This window comes from Salminus brasiliensis, chromosome 2 (genome assembly GCF_030463535.1).
Source record: "Salminus brasiliensis chromosome 2, fSalBra1.hap2, whole genome shotgun sequence".
NCBI lineage: Eukaryota > Metazoa > Chordata > Actinopteri > Characiformes > Bryconidae > Salminus > Salminus brasiliensis.
Genome location: NC_132879.1, coordinates 32,286,592 through 32,309,902, shown reverse-complemented (window position 1 = coordinate 32,309,902; position 23,311 = coordinate 32,286,592). Strand labels below are relative to the sequence as shown.

General features: G+C 43.8%; 2 protein-coding genes across 3 annotated transcripts; one reads left to right on the top strand and one right to left on the bottom strand.

The window, feature by feature from the left end:
* On the top strand, positions 1-5,938 carry psma4 (proteasome 20S subunit alpha 4). 2 transcript variants are annotated; one of them, XM_072672397.1, is made up of 9 exons: positions 1-54; positions 608-667; positions 893-935; positions 2,495-2,657; positions 3,092-3,169; positions 3,344-3,432; positions 3,549-3,679; positions 4,855-4,978; positions 5,666-5,938. In XM_072672397.1, the coding sequence occupies exons 2-9, from the start codon at positions 665-667 to the stop codon at positions 5,818-5,820; spliced, it is 786 nt and encodes a 261-aa protein (XP_072528498.1). In that variant the 5' UTR covers positions 1-54; positions 608-664; the 3' UTR covers positions 5,821-5,938. The 2 variants fall into 2 exon arrangements, with proteins under 2 accessions (XP_072528498.1, XP_072528499.1); XM_072672398.1 differs by having other exon boundaries at positions 34-54; positions 612-667.
* Positions 5,939-7,161: 1,223 nt separating this feature from the next.
* oaz2a (ornithine decarboxylase antizyme 2a) lies at positions 7,162-17,395 on the bottom strand. The gene is given in 6 exon segments (XM_072672412.1): positions 7,162-9,493; positions 9,747-9,832; positions 10,407-10,579; positions 12,383-12,463; positions 12,465-12,531; positions 17,202-17,395. Coding segments are annotated over 6 exon segments (648 nt in total). The 5' UTR covers positions 17,312-17,395; the 3' UTR covers positions 7,162-9,362.
* Positions 17,396-23,311: the final 5,916 nt, after the last annotated feature.

Below are 23,311 nucleotides of genomic sequence, written 5' to 3'. Positions count from 1 at the left end.
TCAGGACTGAACGGAGGGAGCGCAGGACTAGCCGGCAGCGCTGCAGACGGAACGGTACTGTCATCTTATTCATGTCAAATTGACTCAAATGCGAGGTTTTAGACAACGACAAAAATGAGGATAACTCTCTGAATAATACGAGACACTGAAGTGACCCGAGTCCGCGGGCCGGGTGTGCTTTCTGTGCGGCTTCCTCTCGTTTCTCACTGAGAACCAAAAGTTGCTGCTTCATGCTCGCTGAGCACTGAGTGAGCGCAGCTAGCACAGCTAGCTCAGTGTAGCTCACTATCAACAGGGGCTGATTTGGACTTTCTACACAATATTAATGACCGCGGAGGAGCTGAACCCTCTCTAGAAATGTTTAGTTTTTTATTAGAGAGTAAAATAAACACGTTAAAAGTGTGTAAATGTGCCATTTATTTATCGGTGTAGCTGTAGTTGTTTGAAGCTTGTTAGCTTGTTAGCTGGCTAGCCTGTTTAGATGCTTCCAGCGGAGGTACTTTCTGTTTCTGTTTCTCTGTTTCCTGTGGATTTAGGTTAAATCCAGCAGATTTATCCTACATTTTCCTAAAATATGTTTGTCTGTATTTGTTTCAAAATGATCCAGCTAGAAAAAAAACCCACCTGAAGAGCTGTTTTTCCTGTGTGAGCAGGATAGGTCGCAATGGTGAGTATCTGCGTCGCTGTCAGGCACAAGCCTACATTTCTGCAGGGGTCAGGCTTAGCTTGTTGAATCTGGCCACTGGAAATGCTCCACTATCACTTCTTCCCAAATCTCATTATGTAATAATTATATTACATTTTGTGTCATAAATTAGTCATATGTGTGTACTATTTTTGTAATGGTCAGTGTGTAAAATGTAGCCAATTAAATGGATCCTTTTTTTTATAGTCTCGAAGATATGATTCAAGAACCACCATCTTCTCCCCTGAAGGTAATTTCATTTCCATACACTTTGACTTTGAGGTTACTTATGCAATTATAGTTTGCAGGGACTTTACCTGAGCTACTTTCCAGGTGAATAGACCACCCCATATATTGTGTGTGCGTGTTGGTTACATTGAGCCCAAAATATTATTTCTAGGTTCAAAGAGCCTGACCCATTTTTTACAAATTTACATTTGGATTTAAGGCATTTTTAACAGACCCTCTCTTCTCCAGAGCGACTTGCAAAGGTGCTTCGCTGTTCACTCAGAAAATACCCTTAGATTGTTTGTATAGACTAGGATCCCTCTAAGCTTAGATACTACTAAACACAAAAGTCAGTATGGAGACCACAGAACTCGGCACTCGATGCAAATCAGAGAAAGCCATGATTAAAAACAATAATAATAATAAATAATAATAATAATAATATTAAAACTGGTTACCACAGCCAGAGTGTGTTTACTCCCTGCAGCATGTTGTATTACAGGTTTTAATGCCCAGGTTATATCTGGAGACACCTTGGCTAAATTCCATTTACATTTTAAGCAGATCTATCCCCTGTGTGAGATGTTGAGATTTAATTTTTCTGCCTTGTGTTAAAAGCTTAACATGCACCCTGTTTCTGGTTTACTGCTGGTAATATACTATGAACTTACGTTTCTCACTTGTTTTTACCAGCATGTGACACACCCTCAAATATCCTCATTCTGCATTCTGATCTGCATCAGTGAATTACTATCCTCTCACCTGCTAATCGGCAGATGCATGCGCTCGTGTGTAGTCCAGTCTTTCGCAGCACGTCCAGCTATAGACAAGCTGTCTGTATCAGCTAATGAAAATGCTGTGTTGTATCTGCTGGGGTTTCTGCAGCATTACGGCGCAAGACAGAAGTCGAGATTGATGGGGAAAATTTGTGCTTTCATGTTCATGTGTTTAACTCTGTCATTCTATTCAGCTTAATTTGTGGAAAAGTGTGACTCTTACAAACTGCACAGATCTAGAAAGGACCTTTTGTTTAGAAGTCCATCTGTGAACAGCCTCAGAGTTTCAGTAATGGTAACAAGACTGTAAACCTTTTACCCACACCATATTTTGTTTTTGCTATCAGCAACAGGATGCTGCCCTCTTTGCTTAGAGAAAGTGAAGATGGTGGTAATGTGCTGGGAATTTTCATGGTGGCATCTCTAGACTTGGAAGTGTCTATAGCTTGTGGTGTTCGTCATAGCTTCCTAACCTTATAACAGATTGCTGCTACCACATGAGTAGTACTGATTACCAATACTGCGTATTTGTAAACATGAACACAGCACTGGATGTGTTGGGTTTCTTCTGATTGCTCTGACTCATTTACAGGCAGTTCTACAAGCTCTGTGTTATTAGGTAAAAATGCCCAGCATAAACGGTGTTAAACAGGGATGCTGGTAATGTAGACTGTAATAAGAATGGTAGCATTTTTTTGTTTTGATATTAAAAGTAATCTTTCAGTCGTAAAACGTACTGTTTTGTGCGTAAAGGGGTGATGGGGTGCTAATTCACCTATTACACATTTTGTTCTGTCTTTATCAGGGCGTCTGTATCAGGTAGAATATGCCATGGAGGCTATTGGCCACGCAGGTACCTGTTTAGGGATCCTCGCCAATGATGGGGTGTTGCTGGCAGCTGAGAGGAGGAACATTCACAAGCTGCTGGATGAGGTGTTCTTTTCAGAAAAGATCTACAAACTCAATGAGTAAGTAATTTTTGGTTTGTGATGGTTTTGTGAGGTGTTAAAGCAGGTGGTTTTTATAGAATAATATAAATAAAATATTCCCCTTATTTTACAGTTGTTTATTTATTTTATTTTAAGGCACATGCATTTCATGGTGCAGTCTGATTAAAAACAAATGTTATTAAAAATTCAGTTAGAGTTAGTGTTGCCTTTCCAGTCTAGTTGTAGAGACTGAACATTTGATTGCATTTGTATTTTCTGTTTCCTAAACAATGGTATAATTACCTAAAACTAAAGCTGGAGTAATCATGTGGCACATTGACCTCTTTGCTGTGTTAATGCTGGCGATTAGACCTAATAGTTTTTGGATGCAGATGTAATTGGAGCTTACTAGAATTTAATCAGGGCGATCAAAAGTGCTTTGTTAATGGTAACCTCATTCTGTTCTGTTGCAGAGACATGGCCTGCAGTGTAGCAGGGATCACATCTGATGCCAACGTCCTCACTAATGAACTGAGACTAATTGCACAAAGGTATGAGAAGCCACTCAAGATGCATATTTCTCACCTAAATAAAGCTCAACTACACTCAAGAGTTGTCAACTTTTTACCAACAGTTTTTACCAACAGTTTATGCATTTATTAATTTTTTTATCTGAGGTGTTAAAGGTGATTGATATGCATTGGTATGCATGTTTTTATACACAGGTATCTCCTTCAGTACCAGGAGCCCATCCCCTGTGAGCAGTTGGTTACAGCACTCTGTGACATCAAACAAGCTTACACACAGTTTGGAGGTACTATAGTTTCTCTGCACACTGTCTGGCTCTGTGAAAGCTTTGCATTCTGCCTTATGGAAAAACCTGTATGTAAGATTGACATTTTAACACTGCTGCTGTTTGTCCGTGCTAAGGTAAGAGGCCGTTTGGTGTATCTCTGCTGTACATGGGCTGGGATAAGCATTATGGCTTTCAACTCTATCAGAGTGACCCCAGTGGAAACTACGGAGGCTGGAAGGCTACCTGTATCGGCAACAACAGCGCAGTAAGTGCACCTTCCAGAATTATAGCAGCAAACACTTTAGCACAGAAGGATCTGACTGTGTTTGATGAACAACCTGGATACTAAGCCGATTCTGTTTGTCTGGGATTGACTGATATATGGGTACAAATTATGAATAACAGGCTTACTTTTGGGGAGGCTTTGCAATAGATTTTGGAAAAAGACTGATAAGATTTCAAGAGCATTGGTGGAGTTGGTAACCGATTGTGGATCATCAGGCCTGACCTGCAGTCAGACTTTTATCAAACGTCTGCCACTAAGTTTAAAACACAATTCTGTAGAATATTTAATCTAAGAAACTAATTAGTCCAGCCCAAACCTTGAAAAACAACCCAGACCATCATTTTTCCTTCACCAGCTTTTACACTTTGCAAGCGTTCTGCTGTATCCACTTGTATGTCTGTTTAAATGATTCCACCATTGTTGTCCATTTAGGATTACGCCATGTTGAAAACATAGTTATTGCACGAGGAAAACCTGATCATGTGCATTGTGGACAAATGTTATTATGCATTGCAGAGAACAAGCCTTCCGTTCATCATAATATCAATATGGACCTCAAAGTTTGCCAACCAGCACCAATCAGTGACTCGATCCAGAACATTCAAATCATGTGTGATGCTCGTTCTGCTGTAGAATCTGTTGGAGAATAAACAACATGGACACAGTCATAATATTTGTATCGAATCATGGCCTTAGTTACACCACTAGTAACCAAATATTCGACTTTTTTTCCATCCAAACCAAAGATTCTTTTTAACCTTTTAACAGCACCTCAGTGATTTTGCGAAAATTCTGTGAACGCTGTATGCTGTGTACTGTATATCATTTCTTGTAGTCATTCACATTTCTGACCAGTAGGGGGCATCAGAGCCTCGACCAGACAATACAATCCACTCTGTTAATCTCAATTTGGTTGTCACTTACATGCTGAAATATGTGTTAAAACGTATGGTTTAAAATCTTGTCCTGTCCGAATTCTGTGTATATTCAGGATTTGTTAGAATGTGAGGAGAGTGGTTCACCCTTTATAGAATTAAGCTTCTGTTATAAGGAGGCCCTTGGTGGCAAAGGCATAGTTATGTACATTTTTCTGTGCAGGACGCCCGCTATGTTTTTCACTGTTCTAAGGACGTTGTGTTTGTGCTTTGCTGTAGGCTGCCGTGTCGATGCTGAAGCAGGATTTTAAAGAGGGAGAGATGACTCTTTCCTCTGCCCTAGCCCTCGCCATTAAAGTGCTCAACAAAACCATGGACGTCAGCAAGCTCTCTGCAGAGAAAGGTGTGTGCGCATGTGTGTCTGCTTGTGTGTATTTGGCTCATGAGGAATGGAAAAAACATAGATACCTCACACTGGTTAATTGAGAGAGCCTGGCACTAAAGCATGAGCATGAATTATGCATGGCTCGGTCTCTCTCTCTCTCAGCCCTCTGCCACTAGTATTATCTCTGCTCACTGGAAAAGGTCCTTTGTTTAGCCATGCTGCATGAGCTGGTTTGAAGGGAATAACATGTCTGTTGTAAAAACGAATGATGTAGTGTTTAGTACATGGGGTACCAGGGGGGTACCTGTTATTGCCTAGACTTTTTGTGGATCTGAAAAATTTGGCCAGCTGGGATTTCTAAATTGCATAAAATGTCTGGGATTTTGCATTGATTTCACATCAGCATATTTTTACAGCTTGAAACACTATCATTATAGTGGCATTAAATTGTCCATGTAGATTATTAAGACTGCTTATAGGTCTTGGGTTAACAAGTACATGTATATGCATTTCTGTTCATTAATATAGTTGGCTGTTTATATAGCGCGGTTCCTAACTTTCTTACATCCTCACGCTGCCACGGCCCTACGGCCTCAACATTCTAAAATCCGAAAACCAAAATATGGCCACCATAACCATGAGCCTCTCCTCTCTGGCCTGTACCTGTCTGATCTGTTGTTCTGCTCTTCGTTCGTCTCTGTGTAGTTGAGATTGCCACGTTGACACGAGAGAACGGTAAAACCCGGATCAAGGTTCTGAAACAGAAAGAGGTGGAAGAGCTGATCAAGAAGCACGAAGCAGAGGAGGCCAAGGCAGAGAAAGACAAGAAAGAGAAGGAACAGAAAGAGAAAGACAAATGAGAGAACCTGCACTTCCTCTTTTCTATGAAACATAAAAAAGGTTTGGATTCCTGGAGTGTACCACTCAGTCTGTCTGTATGTCTATTGTTTTCTTTAATAAACACACAACACAAGTTAATGCGAGCGTGGACGGGTCATTGCTGTTCCGCATCAGGGAGAGAATGTTCTAGAAGATGCTGCCGTTAAGCACTACCCTGAACCCAGCTGTGCTTGCAGATGGAGGAAGCAGGTCCTGGATCAGCATTTAGGGGCAGGGTCTACTAACTAAGAGGAGGTTTAACGAGTCATTGAATAATAGATTAAAATAAAAGCATTCGCTCAGAAGGTACTCTGCCTTTAACGCTAGTGTTGTGTAACATTAGGTTCACCCAGCTATAGTGTAGATGTGTGTGTGTGTGTGTGTGTTTTTTCATAAGTGAAAAACACGCCAATCTACTGGGTTATAGAGTGCCTAGTAGAATGTTGTTCGAGTCCGAATCTGAATGGATATTTGTGATGCAGTATTAGCAGAGATTAGTCACTGACTCTTGTCAGCCCTAATTCCTCCCTAACCCTCTCTCGGGACGCTGTAGGAATCTTTCATACACTCGGGACGATTCAGAGAACTGCACGACTTGAATGTGCTGACTGCTGGAAAGTAAAGTGCGTTACGTAAAGTCAATGAAAGATTAAGGTCAGAAGTAGCTCTGTCTTTCTGTCCTCTCAGAATTGTGGATTACGTGGCCAGAAACAGCATTTCTGATGCCGGTTACGTCAACGTTTGCACAGTTACCCAGCAACACAATTTTCTGCAGCTCAGGCTACATCGCCGTAGACGACCAGCAAGTTGGGGGTTATGTAACCATTAAGTGCTATGAGCGATTAAGCCTAGTTAATGTTAAACACTTTACTGCTTTTGAGCGACAGCTGGCAGGGAGGTTAGGTCACGAATGCTCTGTAACGTCCACTAGCACACAGAAGGTTAGGTACTTGAACAGGACCACAAGGCAGTCAGCACAGGCGTGCTTGTTCTAATGCTCCCAAAATAGCAAGACAGATCAGTGGCCCTGGCAGCACGCCACGGCTCAGTCGAAGATCTGATTGGATGACTAGATTGTCTCCCTGCCTGGAGATTGGAGACTGCGTCACACACACAGAGAGAAAGGGAGCGTCCAGCAAACAGGCTGTTCTCCAGTACTGTCCGTCGGCTGCAGCAAGGCTGCAAAACCTAGGTCTCATTTCTTCAGGGTCTGCACAGGATTCAGAAAGCCTTTAGTCAGACCTTTTAAATGGTGCAGAATCAGCAAGGAACAGAACCTTGCGTTGTGTTTGTGTGGGAGAAAGAACTCCAGGACCACCAGATTCACATTTGTCATTTTATTCAGACAAAAAGAAAAAACAAAACAAAAGAAAACCCAAAAAGCTCAAGGTATACAAGTATGGATTGTCATTTAATGATTCTCTTTACTATTTATGTAAACAAAATCCTAAACTACCAAAAAAAAAAAAAAAAAAAAAAAAGTCAATAAGAAAAATAACTGATCCAGATAGACAAAAATAAAATCTCAGAAGATGAAAAGAATTTTCCTCTAACAGCTTATTGTCATGGCTCAAAGGTAACTATGGAAACATAAGAGTTATATATACACACACATAGAACCTAAAGCCCCAAGCAGTTGTGCACCTGCAGATGGATCCCAAGCACAGCTGGCACCTGGCTTCCACAGGCATGACCATGTAGTGGGGAGATCAGAAAAGCTCCAGCTATGGGGAATGTCTTTCAATTCGATCCGTCGGTTTTTCCTGAAAGTGCTACCTCAGCTTACGGCCAGAAGAGTGCTACTACACAGAAAGCAGTAACGTGTTCCTGGAGCGATGACCTCTCTGGAAGTGAAGCTAAATGCTTGAGCCTTTGAGTGGGGGGCCGTTTTCTTTGGCAATTGTGTCGAGTTCGCTAAACCCGACTCGACATCTTAAAAGTGTGGGTTGCATCTCGTAGTGATGCACCCTGAATGCACGTCTGCTTGAATTACATGTGTAAAGGTAAAGTGCTCGTGTTAATGGCCCCTCGAGGAAAGGGGGAAGGGCTGCACGTCTTTATTCTACTGGTTTGGTTTAGGATGACGAAGACAAACAGTGGGAAACTTCAAATCCAACTTCAGTAAGACTGGTGTGGATAAGCGGTCTACACTCAGTTTCATCCTTGGTGAGGGACTGGTGCAGAAGATGAAGAAAGGGGGAGAAGGAAAGGGGGAGGGAAAAAATAAAAAATAAAAAAAATAAAAAAAAGGGCCATTGGGTTGAGGGTATAATGGACAAGGGATCATTTCAAAGGATGAAAAAGCCATGGAAGTCACTGGGACAGAAACCAATCTTTGCTCTCTTCAAGCTCAGGTGTCCAAGCCCCTTTCATAAGTAGGACAATATGATGTCTTTGTTTTAAAACTACTTCCAGCAGCTTTTGTAATTATCTGTGCACAAGCTACACATGTGTATTCACATCAGCTTGAGTCCTACACGCTCTACTCCCCGCCAATTCTGAACCTGTGTTGAATGCATTCTACACTCTTGGAAGCTAAGCAAGAATGTTACACCGTCTTGGACTCCGTGTTCTCCCTGGAGCTCTGCAGCCTTATCGTTAATGAATAATTCAGCTGGTTAGCCCTGCTGGCTAATTGTGCTGCTGAGCCTTATCGGGTGAAAACACATCATTGTTGCCAAGAGCTTTGAGCAATCCACCTACGGTTCACCATTCAACATCATGGCCTATATTTACCAAGCGTATCAGAATATACATGCTGTCCTAGGATCCGAACATCCAAACGACTGCTATTATATGAACCGAGAGGGCTTGATCTAGTACAAGACTACACCCCCCCCCAGCCTTGGGCATGCCTGATAAATACGTACCCAGAACGTTTTCTGGAGAAAGTGGAACTACAGTGATGCTCATGCTTCCCCTATCCAATCACAACAGGGATGTGAAAGAGCCTTGCGATGCACAATAAGGAATGGTGTGCAACAACATTAGAGAGCAAAGATTGTTGAGACACTACAAGGATGACAAAAAGAAGCCATTCCTGCATTGAACCACCACCCTGAAGCAACAACAAAAAAAATTAATATATATAAAAAAAATTGCAGGGGGAGTGGCTTACAATCTCTACATAACATCTTTCCCTTATAGGATTCCCCTTACACTGCCATCCCCATTAACTAGGTCCTGTCTAAGCAGAACATACATAGAGTACAGACCTTCTGATATTTGCTGCAAACTAACAGAGGATATGCTTCATGTCTCTTAGCACCAACCAACCCCCAGCTGAAGAAAGACAGATGAGGACAGGGATCAATCAGGGACACAGCCAGTCCTAGCTCCTCCACTATTTTCTTCATTCAGACTCCTCCAGCCCCCATTTAAAAGTCAGTTTTTGGTGAGGAGGAGGTTCGAGAGGGGTGGGGATGGGGGCATAGTGCCCAAATTGGGGAGGAGGATTAGGATAAGAGGAGAAAGGCATAGTTGGGATAAGGGGGCATGTTCAGAGCAAAACAGTAACAGGAATTCATTCCTCGTCTGAGCTGCTGTCTTCCATAGAGTAGACCATGAAGAGGAGATCAGGTCGTGCCGGCACCAGCGGGTGGCCGGGCTTCACCATCTCAAAACCCATATAGTGGAAGGTCCTTGTGATGGACACTGCAAGAGACAAAACTAAAAATCAGGCCCAGAAATCCCACATTGAATCGTCCCTTCTAAGCATTAATCAACTGTTGCTGAGAGATTTATAGATGCAAATCTGATCATCCATAATGCTTAAAGCATCATGAACATAAAATTGGTCCTGCAAGTGCCCCCTAGGTGTGACATTCATAGGAATGGAACCTAGAGTTGGGCCAAGAGGTTTTTTTTTAATTAATAAATAAAAAATATATATAATAAAAAAGCTTACATCGATCCTCCCTGGTTTGGTAGAACCACAGGAACACATGGCTGACTTTCAGCCTCTCCTCTGCGAACTCCAACAGACTGGTAAGCCTGCAGCACAAAGAAAGACACAGACACAATGATGACGCATGCAAGTTTTACATAATCAGTAACTTGCATAATAATGCAGGGGCAGCTGCAGCAGAGCTAAATTAGCCGCTCACTAACAGCTACTGGCCACTCCGGCTGCCCAGAACAATGCGCTCAGCACACTACCCCTGAAGGTGATTTGAGAAGACTGGACCACTGTTGGTTATGCGAGTTGCCTTCTAATGAGTGGAATCTCAAGTTGCATTTATATTCAAGGAAGAGAGACATCTGCAGTCATACAGCTTTCAGTTCAGGAGACCAATGGGAACAGGAACCTCAACACTAGAGGAAAGTCACCCTTAGAGACTACTTTTGAGTGTGGTGGCCTTTATTTACCCTCTGTGTTTAAACACTTAGAAAGACACTGCTGTAGATACTTTCTAAACACATTTATGATTTCACTAAACATAATCTGACCTTCATTTAATATAATTGGTGGTCATGTTCTGAATGCCAGTCAAATTAGTGATCTTTGAATGGCAGTAGCAATACTAAGCAACAGAACATGTTCACAGCTCTGTAGGTTTGTACATACCCCTCTTTGCTGCCCTCTTGCAAAGCCCCACTGGGGATCTCCAGATAGAGGCAGTCGCCCGCCAGCACAGTGTCCCAGCAGGAGAAACGTCGTTCACTCAGCTGGTACTGAAAGTGCAGGATAGGGGGCGCTCCACTTGTTGACCCTGTCTGAGTCACGGTCAACCTGTCGTCCTAAATGAAAACAGCAACAGTAAACAGGCTGATCGATGCACACGGCACTTGCATGTGCATGCAAACCCGTTTTCCTAAAGCATGGGCAAGCAATGTTAACACAAGAATGGATAGAAACTTTTATGCTGTGTAAAAAAAATACATAAATACATTTCTGGCCCGATTGTATACAAAAGGACACTGGCTGAACCCACTGTTGCTAGCGTTTAGACACACGCAGCCTAGACAAATGAGCTCTTGTTTGGATGGGGCAAAAAGACAACCAGTCACCATCTGGCTTTGACAAAAGGCCCTTTCACAGGTGCAAGTAAGCAGTCTGGTTCCAACCCTTTTAGCCTCCCGAGTCAGTCACATGTCTGAGCACAGCCACTGGTGACCCCTACGGTCCAGCATAAGCACATACACAAATACGGCTACGTAAGCTACATGTCGTGATCATGCATTTTATATACATGTAACGGTACACTGACTCCACAGTTCAGTATGACCGGAAGCTTATTAAATAGGTAGAGCGCTTTACATGAAACTCTCTCCACCAATTAAGACCTTAGTTAGGGTTAGGCAGTATCCATTTGTGTCATAATTGATAATATCTGATTAAAATATTACTGCTGTTTATGGTAATACTGGGTGTGGGGAGCAGCACAAGTAGCACAGATGGTTTTACATTTGTGGCTTCCATCTCATCCTGCATTATTGTTGCAGGGTGTGTGTGCGCACGGGTATGCATAAGGGTAATGAATGTTAACGCTACAAAGCTGAGATACAAACAAGCAACTTTTCATTGACCTCCGCTCTTCGGCAACTCTTGCAGAATAGCCTCCACGGCTTGTCTGCAGCAAAAGCCTCTTTGTGCATCAAGACACTGTTTCTACTCACACTCGCAACATCAAAGAATCAGCTGTGCTCGTTCAGGGTCTGACCACTGAGCACAGACAGATCCTTATCAGTCAAATGGAGTCATGTTCACAGTCAGTACAAAGCCCTGCAATATTCACTCTCAACCATAACCTACATAGTCAAGCATGTCAGATAGGCAATAAATAAGATTTAAGCGCAAGAGCTGTTTTTAAATAAACAGTGCAGAACAGACAGTGCTGGCTGCGAACAATTAAACACAATGCAGTAAACAAGGAAGTAGACAGTGCCTTCCTGTGTTATGAAAGAAAGTACAGTCAGTGCCATCTCCTTACAAACATGCCTGCTACATCAAGCATTACTTGTTTTAAGCACCCCTAGTCAGAAGATGGGCATTATGATAAATCAGTTTTCCACTGAGTGTGCTATAAGCATGCTGACCAATCAAAGATATCCCGCAGCCTGTTAGGACAAGTCACGCAAATCCCTATGGGAGCAGGCCCATCGCAGTCCCCAAGTTTAACTGCTGTATAAAAACTATTTGACCATATTTGTTTACTTTATGCAACCCTTACATTTAAAGCATGGATGTTTATGTTCTGTAGCTCTCAATAGACCACACTTGTTACCCAGTTACTCAATGATGTCCTGTAAAAAGGTGTCAGTATCAGAACACTACATTTGAAACAGTGAGTCAGATATGCCTCTCTGGCTTTGAAGGGTCTTCTGTATCCTATGCGTTGGAAACCTTGCGGTAGCAAATAAACGCAAGGCATGTATTCAGATGCTCATTTTTGGATGTATAGAGAAGTGGATCACATGGGGACACCACAGTATAGTGGAAAGTAACTGTACCCACTTCCATTCAGGTTCTGTGCCAGTTTAAATATGATTACTGCTGGCTTATCTATTAACATTTTGGCAGAGTGCATGTGAACATTTTACCTTGTGAAGAGACACGCTCAGAGGGAGATCCCTTCCAGTCCCTCGCCCACCCGGGATCTTCGTTAGTGGGTGAGGGGCATCAGGAGCACCACAGAGGCCCTGGAGCCTGCTGCCTGGAGCAGTGCAGTCTGGAACCCACCAGAGAAGAGCTGGACAAAGATGGGGACATAAAAAAAAAAAAGGCTGTTATTGCTGATGAGTAACACTTAAGCCCTTTCAGACATAGCCTAGAACCTTTTCAGACCTTACCTGGAGGAGCTGTGCATGTGAGTGCAAATGCCTAGACCAGTTGTCCAGGCAGTGTCGGGTACTTTATCTGGCCATTCCCCCCCTAATACAAAGTCTGGGCAGTGTGCAAGTGAGCCCACGAGGGAATAGAACCAGTACAGCTTCAGAGAATTTACAGTGCTCATGTCATGCCTTTTGCCTGTGCTACACAGCAACTCAGGACCACTTACACATAGAAAGGCTAAGCAGCAACACCCTGCTGCAACATCTCACCTTCTGCAAAGCAACCCCCCACTTCTTGAACACTTTGTTCGCAGTGCCAACTGTGCAGGCACTTCTCAGTCATGAGTGTAGCACATCATGCCAAATGCATGAAGCCCTGAGTGCCAATGCCTTCCAGGCAACTCCAAAACATTTTCTCCTCCCAAGCCCTCTCCTGCTCTTTCACTTTTCCAAGCCTTATCAGGACCTCAGACACCCTGAAAAAACCCTACACTGTGTCCAGAGTGTTATAACAATTGTCCAGACTGCTGTTATCACACCAATACATTAACAATGGGCCCCCTTTTGATAAGGAGCTGTGAGTACTGCACATCACACCAGGAAAGCATGCTGAATACAGTGAAAAGGGCCAAGACTGAATGTAGGACTCTGAATATAGGCTAAAAAGTAAGAAAAGGAGGGTCCAAAAATATTTTCCCCCTCACCAAATGCTTAAACAGGAAGAACAGCAGAGCCCATTCATTCTATAGAAAGAGTGCTGATCTGGGGCCAGCACATGATTAATCATGCTCTGTGTGGCCTGGGCTAATCTGCTCCAAGATCAGCGCTCAGAGCTTTCAGTTCTTTAACGATTTTTCAGCTCAGTGAGGTGCCAGACGGTTCACATTTCTGACCGACGGATGCCCCAGACTCTGGTGGTAATGAGGAAACGAGAGCAGAGCACTGGTGCTTGGTAGAGACGCACTCATTACAAACAAGCGCGTGATCTGTAAACATGTCCCTAAATAGCAGCGCGGCTGGGAACCAGCACTGCTGCCGGTTTGGGTTACAGCTCTGGGTTTCAGAGCCAGAAATTATAGTGGTCATCAGCCCTCACTCACTGCAATAACAGGGGTCACACTCTCAAAGTCGTCCGGTCTGCGGCAACGAGGGGCCACATTCTGATTCATTTCAATACACCCTGCGATTTAAAATCTGTTTACACACAGAGCAAAGCAGACAACCCTCACTGGCTTGTGTGATGCATCAGATGCCTAAGAGCAAGCTGTGCTCCAACCAAAGGCTCAGGGAATTTATTATACACAGAAACCGCTACTGAAGCCAATAAACTGGCTCCAGCCCATCCGCCTGAAGACATGCCAAATTTGGTCAGGTTCTGAGGGGCTATCTGAAGCCCAGTGGCGAAAGAAAACAAGTCTTTCAAAGCACAGTGCTTATTTTAGAGGTGCTAGATCCAGCCTGCTCCGCAGACAAAGGGAAGGGAGGAGCTGCACACTTGCTGCTCTGGCAACCGGACAGGTAGCCACGGCTACCCAATCTGCATAGAGACCACATCAAAGCTAGAGGAGACCAGGTTGATGAGGCGGAAAACAAGCATTACACTGTGCAGAGTCTCCTGGTCATTCCACGACCCGGCTGGCGAGCGATCAGCCTGTACTGCTGCTGCACATCTGTTTTGGTCTGAAATTCATTTACTTGCTCTCTAGCGACCATGTTTACGGCCAGAAACTAGCTCGCCTGTCCAGCTTACTGACTCGGGTGAAATATAAACGGCACTTCAAAGTGGACAAATGTTCATGACATTAGAAGTCAGCAGCTGCTACACCCCCCACCACACCTACCTCCCCGGAGCACCTGATTCGTACAGCTTTCCCCTGTTCCCGCTTATAGAGCTGCAAGTGGCAGTGACTGAAATGCCAGCTTGTTTTGAAAGGCAACACTCTCGACCTCTGACATTCACACCCCCTAACCCTCCTCTCAGTATTGCTGGCTCAGACATTTAAGAAAAACAAGCTCCCAGCTGTGGCCCTGGTTACGTGCTCCCAGTCAGAGAGGGAACTAGGTGAGCACCTGAAAGAATCCGGACAGTAAATGAACATTACGGATGTTAAAATGGTAGCGGTAAGCTAGAACTCCACCGCAAGAACCTTTACATGTACCCTCCCATCCCGTCCTGTCCTCACTTCGTTTACCTAATGCTTGAGAGATGAGGACATGATTGCAGCAACAGATGCCACCATTTGCATACACTGCATTTATCAGCAGGTCATAAAATAGAAAGTGAAATAACGCAGAAGCAAGCAGCAGTACAAAACTGCTGAGGCAAGGTCATGCAAACTTCCCTCTGACTGAACGGGGTCTGGGAGCACTCGCTGAGAGGGGAAGTTTGCTTGAAAGTCTACAAAGGCTATTTTTGTTGCACGGAGCGCTCATTGCCCTTCATTATTTGCGCAGTAATTATCTGTTAGATGCCACACTGGCCAAGGTTACTACGAAGAGCGATAGAGACAGAGGGGTGGGGTGGGGGGGGAGAAGTAAAGAGAAAGGTCGGCAGACAGCCAGGAAAGGTTCAGCTCCAAAACAGGAAACTTCGAGTCTTCCAGGAAAACGGGGCTCAGCTACAGAGGGGCAGCCATGGCAGCGGGGTTGCCAACCTCTCCAACGACTGGCAAGGTTTTTGGACATATCCTTGACGAGAGACATGCGAAACGTTTCCTGCATTACAAACGAACGTGCAGCAGCAAAAACAAGTGCTGAGCGACAGCTGGAAGCCAGAACACACTTTTGTTGTTGGTGGGACACAGGCGTGAGGGCTCAGCTCTTTAAAAATTCCATAGGAATTTTAGGCAGACCCAGGGAATTGTGCCAAGTCATGAGACTCAAAGGCAGAATGTGCAGCATGTATGAAGAGGCAGGAAGTAAATGTGAACCAGGTGCGTTTTCCAGCCAGCCATAACGTTAAACTGCGGCAGTCACAGAGGGTTAAGACTGTTACACCGAGAACAATCACACTCCTTCTCGGCTGTTTACTAAAGCTTTCGGCTTCTTAATCCAGGCAAAGGAGACTGTATTTCATCAATATTTAAAGAGATGAATTTGAGAAGCGTGACCTGCACTTTAAGATAGAAAAATCTGAAAGGGTTGGATTGTTATAAAGCATTGTCCCTTAAATGCAAAATTCCTGGCTCTGCATAAAGGGTGACCATTTTCAAGGACACCTGATCTCCTAATGGATAACCTATAGGCTTTCACAGAGCTGTTTTATAACAAGTACAGGATATGTAATCCCCAAGACACATTCCTTATGTAATTTGTTTTTTTTTAATCCAACCTAGGCAGAATCCTCCTCTCCTAGCATTCCCTACCAGGAAATCTTAATCCTTCACCTACTTCAGATCTAGCACAGTGTAGTCTAGCTGCTTATGCAGCCCAGTTTCTTCACTCTCTCAACTGCTTGGACTACTCAGCCAGGCAGATTCACTGATTGACTCCTGTTTTGGAGCTTGATGGACTTTAAAAGTCCCAAAATGTGCCAGACCAAGTTTGTCCAAGGTGTGGAAATGTCTCAATCTGAGGTTATAATAACCTGAGGTGATGTAATGGTTACCAGCTCGAGCCCTTTCCCTTCCCCTCAGATGACAGAATCACAAACACAGACAGACGCAGCAGCAGCAGCAGCAGCAGCAGATGATGATGATGATGATGATGATCCACCTGAACCGCAGCGATGTCCGAACACTCCTAATGAACAGCCGGGGGACCCGCTTTGATTCTGCTGAACCGGAACATCAGCCCAGAGCAGCACGCTGTTCCCTCTGCACCGAAGCCTGGGACACCTACAGGACGCCTGTCCCTCATGTTTGAGTTATTCATAGCAGCAGCAGCAGCAGCTCTGCTCCTCTGCAGCGGGCTGTTCTCTGCTGTTCCTCCCCAAAGCCGATTAAACCGAAAGCGAGTCGGAGTGAACCGACACATCTCCGACCGTCTGAGGACGAGATTGAGCTAGCAGTCTCAGACCAGGCTGACGGAGAGAGGCTTAATGTGCAGGCCATATCGGGGTCACCTACACTATTGATATCAACGAGGGGCTTAAATACAGGCGAAGTCATCCTGTGGGAGGCAGCTAGCTAGGGCACAGTGAGGGGCTTTAGCTAGGCTAGGCTGCCAGAAGCACCTCGACCAACGGGAACACCTTGTGCAGCCCCGAAGAGCTCATCAGAGGGAGCTCAACTCAGACAGAACTTATGAGAAAGGACCTTTCTGAGTAAAACCGAGGTAAAGTAGCGTACATGTTATCGGCCAGCCGCTGAAAACCTCTGAGCGAGGTGAAGGGTGAGGAGCACATCCTGTGGAGAGGTCCTCTCCAGCAGCACGTAGCTGCTACACTCTGCTTAACGGCCCGCGGCTGCTGGACCTTATACACAAACAGCCCCCCAACCCCCCCCAGCCCGGCAAGAAATAACCTTATACCCCAGCTCTGCTTGTGCATGTACAAAGCTATTAAATGCACTGTTGTTATTAACACAGCTGGCGCTAGCTAACTAACTCGACCCCTCGAGGACCGCGCTGCGTCGTGCGGCGTCCTTACCTCTCCTCGGTGTCACGCATGATCTCCGCGGAGGAAAAGGGGGTTTTAGCTCTTGTCTGACAACCAAAACAGTGACTGTTCAACAGAAGTTCAACGGAGTAGTTCACCATCCGTAAAGGAAGCAGACCAGAGGAGAATCGCTCTGTTCGGCGCTTTAAATCAGGACGTTTTTCCACTCACTGAAGTCTCTCAGAGCGGCTCGCTGTGAATGAACAGCGGCCAGCCCGAGCGCCTTTTATACACCAGCACAGAGCATCATGGGAAAACTACAACAAACGTCGGAAAACAGCCAAATTGTGTGATAAAGAAATTAAAACCACAACACACACCACACTGGCCTTAATCGTTATATTTATAAATGTGCACCTTGCATATATAACGATGTATTAGTCTATTAAAAAAGCAGAAGAAACGTTGAGGTTTGATGCGGTAAGAGGGTAGTGTACTGGAGGCGTCTGGGAAATGTAGTGCCAGTGTTTAAAGACGCGAACGGGAACAGGCTGTAAAAATATATGAATAAATAGCTCCTGCAAGAGGTTTTAGTGATCTTCGCGTGGGTTAAATTCTGACACGGTGACGAATATCCAAATATTTTAGATCATTTAAAGTCTCTGAGGTGTTTTTATCTTTGGTCTGACGGTCAAAACAGTCCCAATTTAACCGAGGCTCGGTGGACTGAGGCTAGTCCTCCATTAAACGTGATCTGTAGCTTTTCAAGCTGCTTAGTTGTACTTGGGGGGGATTTTACATTTCACTTCTGAGACGTTGACCTAAAGATGTGGATAGCCTTCATTTTTAACTCATTTTAGCTCAAAGTATTAGGATTATATTCTCTCTCTCTCTCTCTCTCTCTATATATATATATATGTATATGTAACATGCAGGAATGTAGTCCATAATAAAAATACAGGTAACAGATATATGCAATAATATCTGAAGTTTAATTAATGAATCTACCATTAATGTGAGATAACCTTTTTCACTTGTATCTCTGATTATTGATTACTTTGTACTTTATTTTTTTATATAGTTTTGTTAATTAACATGCAATTACTGGTTAATATTTTTTTTTATTAAATTATGACATTAAATGTTGTCATTAAAAGAAATGAGGATCACACGAGGAACTGAAATGGCACTTTATTTCCACATTCTGTGTGCAAGTTTTAAAAGTTTTAAAGTGGGGATGGATTTGTTTGTGTTTGTACAGTGAACCTGCCTGGAAATGGCTTATGTAAGGATGGAGATGGAAAAGACCCTCTGCCAAGTGGATTAACAGATTAGTAACAGGACACCAGGCTGGTTATCTGATCCTGGCACAGCAGAGATCATCCAGTCAAAGGACAGCACGCTGACCCTGACATGCACAGCATCAGCAGAGAGATGGCTCTGTATTAAAGGAACTCCAGCCGGGATCATTTTGAGGCTCTTAGACTCAGAACTTTTCATTATGTCAGGCAGACACAACCCTTTAATAGACGCTGTGTAAATAGCCATTTCCTGACATTAGCCACTCTACTGGCATTAAAAGGAGCTATGTAAGCTGGGTGGGGGGGTGGAATTGGCACGTTCAGGGTCAAAGAGTACAGTAAAATTAGCAGTGAATGTGGGCTGCCTTACTGAATCATCTGAACTGAATTTTTCCCTCCAAGTATACCCTACCAGACACAGTGAGGACTTTTTGCTCTCAGGCTCTCGTCCATGGAAGGATGTGCCTTTGCCAGGATTTATAAACCAAGCTGTGCCAATCATGGCCCATAAAGTTTGGATACAATTAAAATAATTATGTTTTAAAAACATACATTTCTGTAAGCACACATAGCACACACAATGCTCCTCAATGGTAATGCTACGTGGCTTCAGAGTGGTGCAACAGTCTAAGTGCCTGCTCATCATAAGCTTAAATCCCAACAATGATGCAGCTTTCCATGGCCAATATCTCAACAGTAAAAAGCGATCATCACACCTAGATGGAAATGGTGTAGTTAGTTGACCTTGGTGCAGACCATCTTTTGCTTTTTGAGATGAATGTTTTTGCACATAGTCCCTAATGTAGTAAACACAATAAAGCTAAACAGACCCAGGCAGAGGCCACTGTAGCTTGTAACAGACTACATTTTAGCTTAGAACCAGGCCACCATATTTACCCAACTCAGATAAGTCAAAAAAGATGTGCAGCTGTGGTCCTAAGTGGTACAACGGTCAGCCAGTGGTTTTCACCACCAGTTTGAAGCATTGACCCTATCACAGAGAGCTCATTAGTTCGATCCCTGATGATGCCACAGCTATATGTGTATATTGGCCTCACTCTCTGAGTATGTAGGATGGCCCTCCCTCTCCCCCCATTACTCGGTGTGATAGTAGCTAGGCATCTGTTAGCTGATGTAACAGACTTTGCATGCATTGTTTCCCTGCAAGTGCAATGAACTCTTCAGTACCATTGCTGTGAACTGCAGTTTGAAAACATGGCAGTTGGCAGTTGGGTTTCTCCCTCTTGGTACTGGTGTAGAGATTTTACCATTTTTGAGGTTGACTTGTAAGTTTGGCTAACAAATTTGGAGTATTTGTTGTATCTGCTGGATTGGCATTGCTCTGGCACTCTGGTCATGGACATTAGATACTTTGCAATTGCACCAACAATGCGTGTGTAAACAAGAGAGCTGGCCATTGTCCACAGTCTCATTTCCTCTTTTTCTGTGATCAAATATTTATTGAGTTTTACATACATATACTCAATCTCATCTCTATATGTTAACATTGTTGCCCTTGTAGAGCATAAGAGAATTTGATAGCTTGTAACCGGCAGTAAGCTGTCATACTGTGGAAGTCATAGACGTAAGGATTATAATGTGTTGCAAACTGTATAAACAATGGATAATGCTTTCACTGGGGTAACTCTTAGTTTGTTTCTCTTTTGTCAACAGATAAACAAGTCTGACGACCTAATTCTGCATTGGTTGAAAACCATGGAAAACATGCCTTGTTGCCACAGCTTCTGGTCACACCCTAACTGTGGTTTCTTCAGTAGAGGCTTTTAGTGCCTGAAGAACAGCCACTGGAAACCACTATGCTTGAGTAATGGACAACACACTTTAAAGCTTATGACACACACAGACATAATGAGAGGGTGCTGCTTTGCTAATAGTGTTTTCTATTAACATAAATATGAATCACAGGGAGGAAAAAGGGCCCTGAGAACAGCGTGTGCTAATGCAGAATTAAGCCACGTTCCCCTTTTCATCTTAGTCTAATCTGGAAAAACAGTTTTTATGTACACTTACTGTGAATTTTGTACAAACTTCCCATAGGAACTTGACTCATTGTTCTCGGAAATCAGGCATCGTCTCATCCTGAAATGATAGATCTGCTCAGGTTTAATTAGAGCTCATCCAGAAAATGGCTTTGTTTTGTATGCTTTATGAATTTCCAGAGGAATGTGGGCTAAACGTTGTCTGCACATCAGGTACTCTCACAACAAAGCAGCTTTTCCGGCGTAACAGACCCCCCCCCCCCAACCTTACCCACCCTTTCTCCTGCTCACTGTAAGCCTACGTGAGAGACATGGCTGACCCATGACTGAGGTCATGCTCCTGCTCCTCAGCTTCGGAAAGATGATCTCTGGCCTGCCATCGGCCCCAGGCCTGCTCCGTGGGGATGAAATATTCAGCAGTGTTTGGCTGAGAACAAAGGATGGAAAATTGGACCCAAGCAGGGGACGCGACATCTCCCCAGACGGAACAGAAAGATAAGAGACGGGCGGCTAATCAGAAAAATCAGGGCTGAGACAGAGCGAGGAAATATGTGCTCCCCAGGAGTGCCCTCTATCTGCGTAATTTCCATATGTTTACATACGCACATATTGCCCTTGCTCACGCATATACAGTGTGAAAGCACTCCTAGCACCCATACATGCTGTCACAAGGACCTTTGGACTTACACCCACCACATAGACACACGCACACACATGCACAAGGCCTGTGTTGATGCTCAGTTCCGATGAAACCCCGGTCCAGCAGCAGCAGAAGGGCCATGTCTTCCCGAACGCTACATTCCCTGGACTTGATCTAATTAAAGACTCCATTGTATCTCTTCCCCTTTGGCTCTCTCCCATGTCCGGGAAATGTATATTTACAGTGTCAGGTAATCACAGCAAACAGAGAGTATGCAGCGATGATCAGAGATCCTGACTGCAGTAGACTGTCAGGGGTGCTGTCCTGAATCTCACTTTCTTAAAAACTTTCGAAAAACAATTAAAAAAAAAATTGAAGTTTGTTTCTTTAGTTTACCACCAGCTACAGAAATAATGGCTACTACTAATAAACAGAGGAAGCTAATGCCACCGCAGTCATTGCAAACTGCGTGCCTAAATCTTCACACATACACTATATTGACAATAGTATTGGGACACCCACTCATTCATTGTTTCTTCTAAAATCAAGAGTATTAAAAATAGTTTATCCTGCTTTTGTTGGGGTAACTGTCTCTCCAACTTGGTTGCTTTTAGTCACCAGAGTGACTGCTCCCCAACTCATCCCAGAAGTATTGAATGGAGCATCATCCCATCATTCCAGAGAACATAGTTCTACTGCTCCACAGCTCAATGCTGGGGGGCTTTCTACCCCTCTAGCCCGCACCTGGCATTAGGCAGCATGGTGCCCATAGGTTCATGCTTATCTGCTCCAGAAAGTCCTACTTTGTTGGCAGTACTCCACTTATGGGACTAGACAAGTGGTGTCTGCATTTGCACATCAGTGTCAGCAATAAGTGCAACTTTAATTAGCTGAATGCATTCATTAGAAGGGTTGTCCACAAATATTTGGACATGTAGTGCATGTCACATTTTTGAACTCCTAGAGAAGTGTAAAGTGTTAAACATGTTTGTATGATACTAAAATGGAGTGTTCTATCAAACACCCAGCAACGTCGATGATGAAAAACAAAAGATCCCCAGAGATGCCCCAGCCATTAGTGGTCATCAGAGTCCAAGAGAGTGTAATTGGTCTCTCTCTGAGAGGACAACACGATCCTTTCCCTACTCCCACCTCTCACAGCACAATGTTGGCCATCGCAGACGTCTGTTAGCTGATAAACACAGTTAGCAGGTAGCATTCTGAAAGGATGCACTGGGGCTTTGTCTGATTCAGAGAAAGCACATGCCAGCCTTTACCCTCCCAGTGCTGGTGGCATTGCATAAAAGGAGAATACTTCGCTAACTGTCTAATATTTACAGCCAGCACTCTTGATTGGCATTTCTCTCCTGCTTTGAAGCAGAACTAACGCAAAAGCAAGAGATATAAGCTGAATAAAAGGAGCTCTACACAGCATTCAGACTGTGTTTTAGGCCCTGCTCTGCTCCATCACTCAATAAAACCATTTTATTTTATATTAATCAGCTTTTTTGTGTGGTAATGCCTTTCAGAAGGCAAGCTTCTGAATGCTCAGTTAAGGTAAAATTGATTGTACGATGAAAAATACCCTTCATTTGTTGATCACTGGAACGTGATTCATGGACCATACATTGTTTTTATATGTTGTGACCCCCAGGAGCAAGATTAGCCTAATTAATATCCTTCCCAGCCCTCGGTTACCCACAGTTCTGTGTGCAAATACAACGTGGGAATTTAGAGAAAAAATAGCACAATGAAAATGGCAGAAAACTAAGCCTCCAGAGCAGAGTTCGTTTAAAATGGTTAGTTTTTATAATTAGTATTCATTTCCATGAAGAACTGAAAAAGCACACAAGTCTTGTGCCGAAATCGCAAGAGTGGGTATCTTTCCAGTGACGTCACCACCACTTCAAAAGTCTTGGATTAGGTTTGGGTTGGAGTTGAAACCTGCAGGAAGGTAGTTCTCCAGGAGCAGGGTTGGAGACCACTGATTTCTGTATAATAGAATGATAAGATAACTATTCTAGCAAACTTCAGACACTAGACGTCTTGGCTGATCAGTTTGAGGTGAGCTTGTTTGTTGATAAACTACCCTTTTAAAGCCCATTTAGCTAGCCTTAGGGTCCATTCAAAAGACCTCTCTCGTGTCCTAACAACAGTGCATGTCTTGATCCAGACTGGCAAGGTCTTGGTTAATGGCAGCATGGGCCGTATCTGCATGAC